The sequence below is a fragment of the Mytilus trossulus genome, chromosome 12, assembly GCF_036588685.1.
Source record: "Mytilus trossulus isolate FHL-02 chromosome 12, PNRI_Mtr1.1.1.hap1, whole genome shotgun sequence".
Taxonomy (NCBI): domain Eukaryota; kingdom Metazoa; phylum Mollusca; class Bivalvia; order Mytilida; family Mytilidae; genus Mytilus; species Mytilus trossulus.
The window spans coordinates 16740694-16754366 of NC_086384.1; the positions used below are offsets into that span (position 1 = coordinate 16740694).

Consider the following 13673-nt stretch of genomic DNA (forward strand, 5'->3'; position numbering starts at 1 on the left):
AACATTCGTAAATGCAAACAAATTAATATTGGCAATAAACTGGCCAACGGATGTCTAATATATTCGTTTGTAAACTAGTTGATATATATTGTACATAAAGGGAAGAGTAATATACCGGTGTTCAAAAGTCATAAATCGATTGAGAGAAAACAAATCCGGGTTACAAACTATAACCGAGGAATAAACATCAACTATTAGAAATACAGCACAAACTCACGCAAGAACGCAAGAACATACACCACAGAGAAATGCACAAACATATAAAACAATAGTCTTCACAAAATGCAAACCGCAAAACAACAACGAACATATCCAATCAACGACAGACACCACCGGATATGTCAAACAGTGACGCGCTTACGTAACCAACATGCAATCTCGAACTTTTTACAGATATTTTCACAATACTTGTTCACACAATTGTCAATGCAAATTCTCACTCGGTATAACAGTCATATACAGGAATACTTCACGTTCGGTACATTAACAAACAGACGAAATAGATGTTAAACCACAATCGAAGACGTGGTAAAAAAAAGTCATTTGTTAGTTTAGACACAGCTACATCGTATAGATCAGCAATTCGTTAAGGTGTCCATAAAAATGTACGGAGTTTCATTTCAAATCTTTACTCTGTTGATGCAGTTTCTGTGTGCACACTCCTGTAAAAATACGATTTGATTATTGATTTAATTTTGACGTTATTTGAAAGTTTAAAAATAAGATTTATAAATGTTAACTGTACATTTCCATGAGCAGTTTCTGCTTGCACACTTCTGTAAAAATACGATTTGATTATTGATTTAATTTTGACAATAGTTTGAAAGTTTACAAATAAGATTTATAAATGTGTGTTCATTTAATTTGGTATTAAATGTTAACTGTACATTTCCATGAAATCACAACTAAGACCGTAAAACTTTATGTTATTGAATTGTTTCATAAACTCTCAGGTGATTTGATTTTTGTCAGTGGATACGTTACCATGAGATAGTTATTTGAGCATAGACGACAGAATTAGAATTAGAATTAAAACCAAACTTTGATTAAGAGGAATAGCATAATCGATCTTGTACTATACATTTGAATATCGTTGATTAGCATTTCCAGATCAGTAAAATCTTTGCACTTTTAGACTACTTCATTCTGAATTTTCCCTATATATCAGTTACCATTTTCCTCTCTTTTGCTGCAATATTCCTAAATTATATACAAATTTTGTTTTGATTAAACTGAGTACCGTTTCTAAGAAATAAATAATTTGATATGGACGTTTATAAAAAAAAATCAATCTTGGTACCTATGATGAGTTTATTTACAACCACTGGGTCGATGCCACTGCTGGTGGAGTTGTAATTTTTCGAGGGTATCACCAGCCCAGTAGTCAGCACTTCTGTGTTGACTTCAGTTATAATTGATATGTTCATAATCATAAATTAACTGTTGAAACTTTGAATTTTTGAAATACTGATGAGTCTTCTGTAGAAGAAACGCCCGTCTGGAGCAAATATAAAACTTCAATTCTGTACCTATGATAAGTTTATTTATATTTATGTAATTAAATTGATAAGACAGCTCAAATTTCTTTCACCTTTGAACTTCTTCTAAATTGATCATTTTATTGTAGTAGACAAGGTATAAGTTATTATAAGATTTGTAGAAACAAATATCGCTAGAAAATACTTATTCGAGTGCAAAAGTCAAAACATAATTGTTCCTTTGTAGCTCCAAAATTGTACCCCAATTTGCAAAATTGTAATGGTTTTTACAGATTGGTCAAGAGAAAACGTTTTAGGACCAATACAACTCCCCAAAAATCCTTTGATAAAAAAATATGAAGGAACCCACTGTGCAAAATATAATATATGGGTAACGGATTTTAGGTGGGTAATACGGACATCTTGGATAATCAAAAATCAAGAGTTATTGACTGATATTTCTCCCAGAATCTTTTTAATATGTTGTCTGCTCAGACATAACTCCATTTAGGTTAACCGAATATTCGCTTGAGTTGGAGATGATGTAATGAGGATTTACTAAAAATATATAAACCAGTTAACAAATAGATACAGACTTCCGTCGGCCCATCATTGCTTTGACGAATACGCCACATGAAATGAAGAAATGTGTAATGCAGAATTGTAGGTACTACAAACCAATCAAATTAAGTTACAGAAGTCCCCATATGTTGCTTGTTAGCTGTCGTGTTATAACACCCCTCTCTTTTTATACATTATTTTTTTTCAAGTAACATAAGTTTGAGAAAGCAATATATATACTCACTATTTTTACTTTTGATAAACGTACATGTATTGCAATTTCCTGAAAGATGTTTTAATATCGTTTAATTTATTTCGTATAATGTTTAAAGTGTACCATTTTTGATAAAATAAAAAGGTTGTTTGGATGGATGTTATTGAATATTTCAGATATTAATATGTCAATGGCGTGGTTATCTTGTATCTTTTTACGATTAATTAGATAACTGGAACAGGAGTGACAAACTGTTTATTTTTATTAAGATTTATCTTTCCCTTTTCTGTATTTGACTTTTTCATTTCTTTTGTCAGTTTTTCAAACCAACTGCTAAGTTGAAAGTGAAAGTGAAATGTAAAAATTTCATTTTAATTTGATTTGGTATCATTTCTAAGAAACAAATAATACAGACATTTATATTTATGTAAAAAAAATGATAATATAACTTTGGTGACATGAATTAAGTCAATGGAGTAGTTTCCCTATATCGTTTTAGGTCACGACTGATAACTAGATCCGGAATGAAACAATATTCTGATAAATAAACTCATCATAGCTAAAAGCATTAAAATTGAAATTGATACCAATATAAGTTGGAAACTAAAGGTCACTTTACGGAATTCAAAGATGAACAAAACTCATACCGCATAATTTAGAAACGGCCCTTTCGTGGCAAATATATCACTTTACTTATTTGCGACATTCATATAAAAGGATCAAGTTCATGTGAAGATCGTTAAACACTTCTATAGTAAGATCGTTAAACACTTCTATAGTAAGATCGAACACACATGCTTATGTACTGATTTTGTGACATAGATAGATACCCCATATTCTGTTTTTTTTTTTTTTTTTTATGTCTTTTATGAACACATGATCCTCCACTCAATCATACAAAACAAATGAATTCAGTTGTAAAAGTTTTCTTTATTCCTAATATTTTAGCACCCATTATTCTCTTTTCTTTTTTTTTCTTTTTTTGCCTTTTATTCTGCAATTTAAATCATACCGTCTTTTATAGACACGTATTTTAAAGAAAATTTAATGTTGAAAAAAACCCAATATGTTCATTATCAATATGTACATGTTGAAGAAAAATATTAATTTAGACAAAAACACTTTGTAAGTACATACACGTAAAAAATAGTAAAAACATAAAAATAGATTTAATCATTCCTATTATGGCTTGATTTAATAAAAGATAAAATTGAAGCAATATTTTTTTAAAACTGAAAGTGGGGGGGGGGGGGGGGGGGTCATATTGTGTTACCCTTGTCCATCTGTCCGTCCGTCCGCGCTTCCGTCCCATTATGGATATACACATCTTCCTATATCTATATAGTTTTTCCGCACAACTCCTCATACAGTTTAAATCCTAGGAAGTTTTCACTTTGCTGTCCGTTTGTACAAAATTACGAAAGGTCTGCATGTGGTCAGGGTTTTGATTTTTAATATTATTTGCTCTTATAGGAGATAGTTGAACTTTTCATTTTTGGGTACCCAATTCGTAAATCTCTTCGACTATCTTGCATGTCATCTGTTTGCATTATTTCCCCGTTCCGATATATATGATTTTAAGCCACTTAAAACCGTAACTTTAGCAGGTGGACATGTAATAGCTTGTTTTTGGCACTATATCACGACAGTACGTATTCTGTCCATATACTGCTGCATAACATGGCATATATAAGCAACATTATATCAGATTCTACAAATTCTTGAAACAGTGTCGTGCGGTTATAAATACATCTGCAAGTTAACAGAAAAACACGCATACAAACTGACATCTTTTTTTATCTGTATAAAAATTATTGTATACAAGTCTATAGAAACATTAAAGTTCTGGCTCCAACAGTGTTCACGGGTTTGCTCGAAGCATATACAGAACCAGTACATGATACACAACATGCGACAAAAAAGGGGGGTAGTAATAACAGGAAACTAAATTAAACTAAGGCTTTGGTCATGTTGATTGATTTAAACTCTTCAATAAAAATGGAATTTAAGGGAACAGGAAAAAAATGAATAAATTGCATTACTTACAACATCCTTTAAACTGACCAGTGATATTTTTTTTTATCACAGAACACACGGAGATAATCCAACGATTATATATAAGAGTCTGCATACATGAAGTGTGAACCTAAATGTTCTTTACCTTTAAATATAACGTTTATTCTAGTAAATCCTCAAAAAAAATAATTGTAAAATTCTTCTATAATAAAATTAGTTCTTTAATCTCTACATGTTTTTTGTCTGTGATATGTTTTATATTAATTTATCATTTTATTTTATTCTTTATAATTTTGCAAACTTCATTTCTTTTGTTAAATTTTTACATTAGCCAGTATCCTTTATTCTAAAATCCCCTTTTAGATCTTAGACTAATAATATGTGACAAAAAATTAATGTGTTTCTGTCTCTGAATTTCGCTTTCTCTCGAGACTTTGTCTTTATAGTAAGGTGATACATCGTGTAAAACATTTACAAAATAACTAAAGATACGGAGGTTGAGACATGACATCAAACAGATGTACATATTAATGTTTAATTTGGCTACCAGAATAATCTCCCTAACAACAAAAAACACTGACTGGAAATTGTGTGTTTTGTTATAGGCCATCTACAAAAAAATTCATATCATTATCGATGACTTTTCCTTTTGATTTTGATTTTTGTTGTCTGGTTGTTGTCTTATTGAATTATTGACTACTTACGGGATTGTCATTTTACTTTAGGTACAGAAAGTGTGTGTGCATATATTTTTTTAGTAGATTTTAGTATAGATATAGTTGTAGTATGATATAGACATGATCGATAGAATATTGTTCTCGACCCTCAAGTTATTCAGTGAAATAGAATTGGAAACTGTTCTATTCTATATTGAAGTTGAAATGCTACTTTCAGGGTACATGTCTCTATTCTGCCTGGTTTTGTTGTCTGGTTGTTGTCTTATTGAAGTACTGACTACCTACGGAATTTTCATTTTACTTGAGGAACAGTGTGTGTGCATATTTGTTTTTAGTAGATATATAGTAGTAGTATGATCTAGACATGATCGATATACTTTCAGGGTACATGTCTATTTTTTATTCGGTTAACTTTTTTACCTATACAGGCTATATTACTGTTTCCTTGATGATAAAACTAAACGAATCAATACAAAGAAAATTCTTTTAAGGATCCACTGAATGTTCTTTTATTCGGAGAATATCCCAGGTTTAACTCTTCAAACAATATACTATTTATACATGTGTGTATTTAAAGATTTCTGTTCTATTTTTAACTTCTAAATTGCGGACGTGAAAGAAAACACCATAACAAAAAACAAAAACGTGGAATGCAAAATGTAGCGATGGGTTCATGATCGCGAAACATCACTTATGTCAATAATTTATTTGGTATAATCCAAAAAAATATATGAAGTATAAATATCAAATGATTGTTGCAACCTAGGAGAACTTCAAGATTAATTAATTTAAATGTAAAATTGTTTTGTGTCAACTGTTGTCGTTGACTAACTGCTTGACACTGCGGAGAATTTATGACCAGTATATTTATGTAGTTCATTTCCTTTTCTTAAATTTGAAAGGTTTTTACTTATTCCGACTGGTGTGATAATTTTCAAAATAGGGGATATCTAGTCTTACCGTACGATAATTAATATGGTCAAATTCCTAAACTTGCACCCGGGCCCCTTCTTCTTGTTTTCTGCTGAACGATGTCATTTCCCAGTGAATCTTTTTTTAACAAAACTGATTCTCATGCTTTGTTCTTATAACAAAATTGTTTTTATTTGTTATACATGTATGTTTTTTTGCAAGCATGTGTATATACAAATGGTTCTTTTTAAATATGTTTTGAATATGTATTTCAAGTTGAAGTGCATATGTGTTTATATTTATTTGATCCCAGCAGACACTGAGTGTACTCAAGTTATGATGTACATGTCAATGACTGTTTTTGAAGTCACAAGGATGACCCAAATAATGACCTTTGAAGTCAAAGAAAACAACACATTTTTCTAATTTTTGAATGCAACTTGTAGTTGTATGTCTTTAATAGAAATAAACTGTGCTATTTTTTTACATGATAACACATGTAAAACCAGTAAAATTAAATACGCAGGATGGACAAATCATCCTTTTTGTAGAATGAATTTAAACACAAAAAGTACAGGTAAAAAATTAATAATTTCTGTAAACATTATTTATAAAGTTGATAAGTGTAAAACTTGTAATGATTTCACATTAAACACCTTCAGTTACAAATGTAAAATAATTATAAGTATCTTGATCCTATTTATAATACAAAGAACAAGTCGATTAATAAATAAAAGTCCCTTTAACAACGGGAATAGTGTTAAAAATAAAACACCTAGAAAAATGTCTATTTATAGTCTCTGTGAAGGTCAACTAAAATGTAACCTAATTATTAACACTCCAAAGGGGATTTACCTAAGTTTACTGAAGCATAATGGATGTTACAAATAAATATTAAAAATACTCCCCAACTATGGTATTAAACAAACATCTTCATATCTGTACAGTAAATTGAAAAGGCTTACAACAATCTGATAAAAGAAAAAGATTGATTAAATGATCAAAAACCCAAAAATGTGACATTCTTCTTATGCAAGAAACACACTTTACAGATAACTTGACAAATCATTTAAATACTGAATTTGAAGGCAAACTTATACTAAGTAATGGTTCAAGCAATTCAAGGGGTATTGCCATATGGCTGGAAAAAAAACTAAACTTTAAAATTATAGATGACTATAAAGATAATGAGGGAAGGCTATTGCTTGTTAATATTGAATTAGATGACACTATTATAACAATAGCTAACATTTATGCGCCAAATAAACCAAAAAGCAGAAATATTTTTTTTAAAACTGTACATGCTGTAATAGAAGAAAAAAGTTTGGGTCAACTTATTCTAGGAGGAGATTATAACGAAATGTTATCCCATATTGATTCAAAAAGCAAATCTAAGCACCAAAAAAATTAAAAAACTGCTCACAACTTAAATAAACTTATAAAGTCCTTTCAACTAAGTGATATGTGGAGAAACAGAAATCCAAACAAAGTTCAATATACATGGAGTAGAAAAGATAGATCGGAGTCGACAAGAATAAATTATTTTTTAATTGCTCCTGAGGTATTCAAAAACTGTGTTTCATGTGATATAAGACCAATAGTACTACAAAACACAGATCACAACTGTGTTTCTTTAAAAATAAATTTAAGTAGAGGACAAAAAGGAGGGGGATACTGGAAACTTAACAGTAGTGTACTTCAAAATGAAGACTACATTGAAATAATTAATAAGATAATAAAAAATTATAAAAACAAGGCAAACACTAAAACTGAACTTGACATTCTATGGGACAATTTCAAAATTGAAGTTAGAGACTATTGTAAAATAAAAGGTAAGAATAAAAAAGACCAAATCAGCAAGTTGGAAAAAATGTTAACGGTCGATGCCACTGCTGGTGGAGTTGTAATTCCCCGAGGGTATCACCAGCCCAGTAGTCAGCACTTTTGTGTTGACTTCAGTTATCATTGATATGTTCATAATCATAAATTAACTGTTGAAACTTTGCATTTTTGAAATACTGATTAGTCTTCTGTTTACAAAAAAAAGCATTACAAATAGTATCAACAGGTCAAATAAACAAGAAAGTAAGATTTGAGAGTACTCGCAGTTACTGATAGCTAGTTAAAGCCAAAAACAATTAATAATAAAAAATCATGCATCAGAGACTAAAATCAACTGAAACACATCCCAGGGATTTAGTATTTTAACGTCATGAACAGTCAAAGAAGACATGACTTGTGCAATGCCAAAAATAAATAAATCGACAGGCAGTAGGATAGTTAGGAGTTAACCACTTTATAGATCAAAATCAACGTGGGTGTGTCTTTATACACCCCGTTTGAAAAGAATACAAATTTAGTTGTGTTTTAATTTGCTGACGACAAAATCGATATTAGTGCCAATGTAAACTATATTTAAAGATCTAATTACAACATTGGTAAGATAACCTTTACTAATAAGTTTATTTAAAGCTTCGATGAGTTTACACGGATCACACAGTGATTTCTGCGCTTTAAGTACAATACATGTATTACCGTTAAATTTAGGATTTGAAATACCGTTTTTAATCAGTCAAATTTACTTATCAAATCTTTGTATCTATGAAAGAATTTAGTAAAAGTTTTACGTAATTTATGGTAACGAAATCCCTCACTTAATAATTTACCAGTGACATCACTACATACACGGGCATAACGAACGAGTTGGGATATTTAAACACCGTACGATGGAGCCAAAGGAACATCGCCGTCTAAAAAAGGAAAATTAGCAATAGGGAATGAAAAGTCGTCTCTTTTGTCGTAAATGTTAGTATGCAGTTTTCCTTTAGAGATTGAAATGTCTAAATCTCGAAAAGGGCAATTTACACATCATTCTCTAGACAAGAAAAATATCCCACTTAAAACAGAATTTGATACTATGAAGATTTGTCTCATTGGCTCTCATACCAAATCTTCCATATCTAATAGCTTGATCCTTGCATAGAACAACCAAAATATAGCATCATAATATTCATTCTGCCAACTACTAAGGGCACCAGTATGTATGATAGTGAGTGTACCGTCGCTTGTGGTCCTGAATAATCTTGGCAAACCAACATCTACCAAAACTACAATTACTAACTGTATATAACTAAGATAAGATATAAAACTAAACTATTTATTAGAACAAAAATCTAAAACTCACTAAGAGCTAAAACATTTTCATATAAAAAAAAAAAAAACTTACTAAATAGTAAAACATTTACATATTAATACCTTGATGTAACATTTGGCTTTCTAGGGGGCTACTCATTACAGTTTTTGAAGAATAACATACACAAAATATATATAACTTATGCCTGTGGTAGATCCGAGCAGACACAACATACGAAAAAATATATATTACTTATGCCTGTGGTAGATCCGAGCAGACAAAAATAATTTCGAGAACCTGTGGTAGATCCGAGCAGGTGAATGCGAATAAAAAATAGATTCTGCGGTAGATGCCAGCAGATTACCTAATGCGAATAAAAATAGATCCTGCGGTTGATGCCAGCAGGTGTACAAATGTACTTAATAATTTTAAATATGTATAAATGAATTGGGGGAAAGTAATTTCCCTGAAATTATGTTGGCCAAAATGAGCGAAATTAAAGAGTGAAAGCCCCCAAGAAAAGATACATCAAATATGTAAAAAAATAGTAACTTATAAATGTATGTACATTGTATCTATATGATAAAACAAGTAAAAAACTAATACAAATATAAAAAAAATCTGTACATATACATATATTTAACTTCACAATATGTGCCAATAATATGAAATGATGTATAAAATCTTCTAAGAGAAATGTTCGCTTAAAAACACATTTTATCTTGAGCTGCATGTATAGTTTTAGGGTTGGTTCTAATATTACGTATGTAACAATCAGATGACCATCTACCTAGAGTTTGAATAATGTGGTCTTCTATTCCTGCAGCAGCTGCAGATGTAGCTGCTCCTATTCTAAATGAATGCCCAAAAAATTTATCATCTTTATACCCAAGTCTAAAAAGTAAATTTATCAGCAAAGAAATAAATCTATCCCTTGATAAGGGAGTATGGTCATAAGCATCATTAACGAACAAAGGTGACTGAGGCTTAGCTCCTAAATCAGTTCTGAATTTGATATATTTACTCAAAGTAGCTACAGGGTGAAAAACATTGTTTTCAAAAATAGTAATATTAACACCTTGCCTGAATGGATCACACTTAGAAGAATGTAAATGGAAAACTAAATTTTGTAGTGACCCATCTAGAGAAATATCTTGAATTGACACAATGTTATCCTTAGAAAAATCATTACTCCGACAAGGAAATTCTCCACATCGGAGGAATCCAAAAAAAGCTCAATTAAATGCGCATTCTAGCATTAAATCCATCAATGGAGAAAATACCCCCGACCTCAACAATTTACATAGCTCTTTTAAAATTGTAGATGTAACAGGCATTCGCTTGGGACGTATATTACACTGAGACTTTTTTAAACCTCTTAGAATGCACTGCAAACGAACCGTATTTGCTAGCGGGCCTGAATGACCCTGTTTTAAAAAGTAGTGTCTTATACCTGCTAAATACAATTTAACAGTTGAATGTGCTAGTTTTAATGAATTTTTACAAAAGGCAACAAACAAAATTAAACAATTCTCATCTATAAATGGCAATGCATTTAAAAAACAGTCTGTTCCATTCATAACCATAAGTTTTGAAAACATTTAACACCAGTCATATAAGCTTGCTTTGTACTCTGACAAAGGCTGGCTTCCAATAATTCCTCAACTTGCTGAATCAACTCATCATTAACTGGGATGGCTTCAGGCAAGGTGTTGGTTCTTGATCTGCCAGTGGTTGTAGTGATCGAAACTTCCTCATCTGATAACGAGAAATAGAGTCTGCTACAGTGTTTTCGACACCAGCAATATGTTTTGCATGAATGACAAAGTTATATAGAGCAGAGAGATAAGTTAGTTTCCTCACAAGTTTCATTATACTCTGGATTTTTGATCTTCCTTTGGAGATAATCTCTACAGTACTTAAATTGTCACAGTAAAACAATATTCGTTTTCTTCTCCAATTGTGACCCCATAGAGCACAGGCCATCACTATAGGGTACAGTTCAAAGAAGGCCATAGACGTTTGCTCATGTAAAAGTTCTGGTGTAAATTCGCCTTGAAACCAACTTCCCTGATAGAATCCCCCGAACGATGTGGGTGTTGCATCTGTGTAAAGTTGAATGTCTGCAGCTTTAATAATGTCATCATTAATAAAAAAAGATATTCCATTCCAGTTTTTAAGAAATTGAGACCACATTGCCAAATCAGATTTGTAATTCTTAATATGTACATGATGTGACAATTTTTGAACAGTTGTTGAAAGCTTAATCAAGTGAGACACAAATGATCTGCCTGGTAAAATAACTCTGCTTGCAAAATTTAAGTGTCCTAGCAGACTTAAAAGTTCTCTTTTGGTACATGTATTACGTTTAGAAAAAGATTCAATAATTTCTTGAATTCTTGTAATTTTCTCTTTAGGCAAACGTGCCTCCATCTTTATAGTATCAAGAAAAATACCCAAATATTCTAAAATGACACAAGGACCTTCAGTTTTCTTTTTTGACAAAGGTATACCCAAAAACATTTTTAACACATTGCTCATTATTAGCTGACCATTATCTGCTCTAGGTACAATAATTAAAAAATCATCTAACAAATGTAAAATATTTACAATACCATAGTTATTTCTAGCTATCCAGCGAACAGCCCTGGATAGTGTATCAAAAATTTTGGGACTTGATCTACACCCAAACACTAATCTCTTAAAAAAACTTTTTGTTCCACTGTATACCATGATATGGCCATAATTCTGATTTAAGATGAATAGTTTTGAACGCATCGCAAACATCTGTTTTCAGAAGCCAACTTTTACTACCTAACTGCTTTATAGTATGAGTAGCATCATCAATGGAAACATACTGTAAAGAAAATTCTTTCTTATCTATAAGTTCATTTAGACTTGGATTGTACTCATCCTCATGTGGTGCTGAAAGATCAACAATTAAAGGCCTTTTCTTACTATATTTATGTTCGGCTAAACCAATTGGATTTATGCGATAATTGCTAAAAGGAATATTGTTAAAAGGTCCAATGAGGTATCCTTTTGACACTTCAGTTTCAAGTAATTCTGACACGCAGGTAGGATTTGTAGATGCTGACTTCAAATTTTTACAAATAATAGACTTTGATGGGAGAGTCTTTAACCCAGTGTGAAAACCATATCTTAACCCGTTTATCAAATAATTTTTAAAAGTTTAGTCCGGATGTCTACATAATTCATTTTCCAAAATATCTATATTAACAGGTGTAGAGACAGACATGTCAAAATTTTCAGGTGTCTCTAATTTCTCCTCTGTGTGTGGGGGCCTGTTCTTTTGAGGCTCCTGAAACTCGTTTTTTGTCTGCTGGCAGTTGATTTTTGGATGATCCCCTTTGCAAGCCAAACACACATGGGCATTTCTACAGCGTGGCAGAATGCATCCCTGTGTCAATTGAAATTGTTACAAATTTCTCTTCCAGAATGAAAAACCCTTTCACTACCATATGTATCCTGAGAATCATTCATTTTATTTCCTGATGACCTTTGAGTTGCAGAACAAAATCCTGATGTGTGAAAGGTACTGCCACAAATATTACATGTGTTAGGCCTTATATTTGTGAATATATAACAAAATAAGGTATTGTTCCGTATGGACCAATCAACTGCCATATTATTGTATCGCAAATGTGCAGCTGAATCGAGGGAAAATCTCTAATGGTACTCGTAGAAACCATTGCCAGGGTATCGCGATGCCATGTCTACAATGTCTCTCTCATATGTGTCAAGCTCACTCCTACTGTTGGGGAACGCTGAACACATTATGTTCTTGTAAATCCCAAACGCTTGGATAAACTCCCCAATGGACAAAGATCTGTTTAACCGTGGGTCAGGTTTCGTATGATAACTAGAAGTTTCACTCTTATCTTCCCCGTCTGTTGTACCCATTCCCACATAATACGGGATTAGAAGTGAGGATAGGTTTATGTCCATACCTGATATGATGTTTCTCCTTAATTGGGGTGTTACTGTTTCCACGAATGGCAAAGACTCGGCTGAATAGCCTCTTGGTGTTTGAACAAAACGATTGTTCCAAAGAGCTTGTTCCTCGCTGCCTGCTGCAGCCGTTGGCAATGCATTACTCTTCAGAGCAGAGTATGCTGTCTCCAAATTGAAGTTCAGACCATTGGCATTGACTTCTTCATTTCTCAGTTGATTTCCGGTTGAAGCGAAAGTAGAGATCCACGTGTTTCCGGTTAGCGTTGTTGTTGTCTGTTCACGTGCGTCCACTGTTCTCTGTGTAATAAGGGTATTAACTTGGCCAGTTAGTGTTGTCACATTATGTTGCAAGGACTGCACTGTAGTTGACAGTCTTGAAACAATGTTTATTAAGGTTCTGTTGTTTGTTTCTGCAGATGCATCTTGGGATGCCGCCCTTCCTAATATGTCATCGTGCACGTTGTCGGTTGTTGTGTCTGTGGCAGTTGAATTCTGGGATCGCGCACTTCCCAATATGGTGTCAGCGTGGCCCTCGTTGTTTCTCCCCGCATCGGAACTAATATTTTCTCTGGACTCGCGGAAAAGTCTGACCAATGCCATTCTCCTCGTATTTGGTGGAATTCTTATCCCTCTTGTATTTAGTTCTTGTCTAAGTTTTACTAGAGTCCAATTTTTTAAAATCAACTAAAACACATCCCAGGGATTTA

At 32.3% G+C, this 13673-nt stretch overlaps 1 protein-coding gene across 1 annotated transcript; it reads right to left on the bottom strand.

Moving 5' to 3' along the window:
• Positions 1–10665: 10665 nt before the first annotated feature.
• Positions 10666–11724, bottom strand: LOC134692261 (uncharacterized). Its single transcript, XM_063552712.1, has one exon. The coding sequence runs from the start codon at positions 11722–11724 to the stop codon at positions 10666–10668; it is 1059 nt and encodes a 352-aa protein (XP_063408782.1).
• Between the last annotated feature and the right edge of the window lie 1949 nt (positions 11725–13673).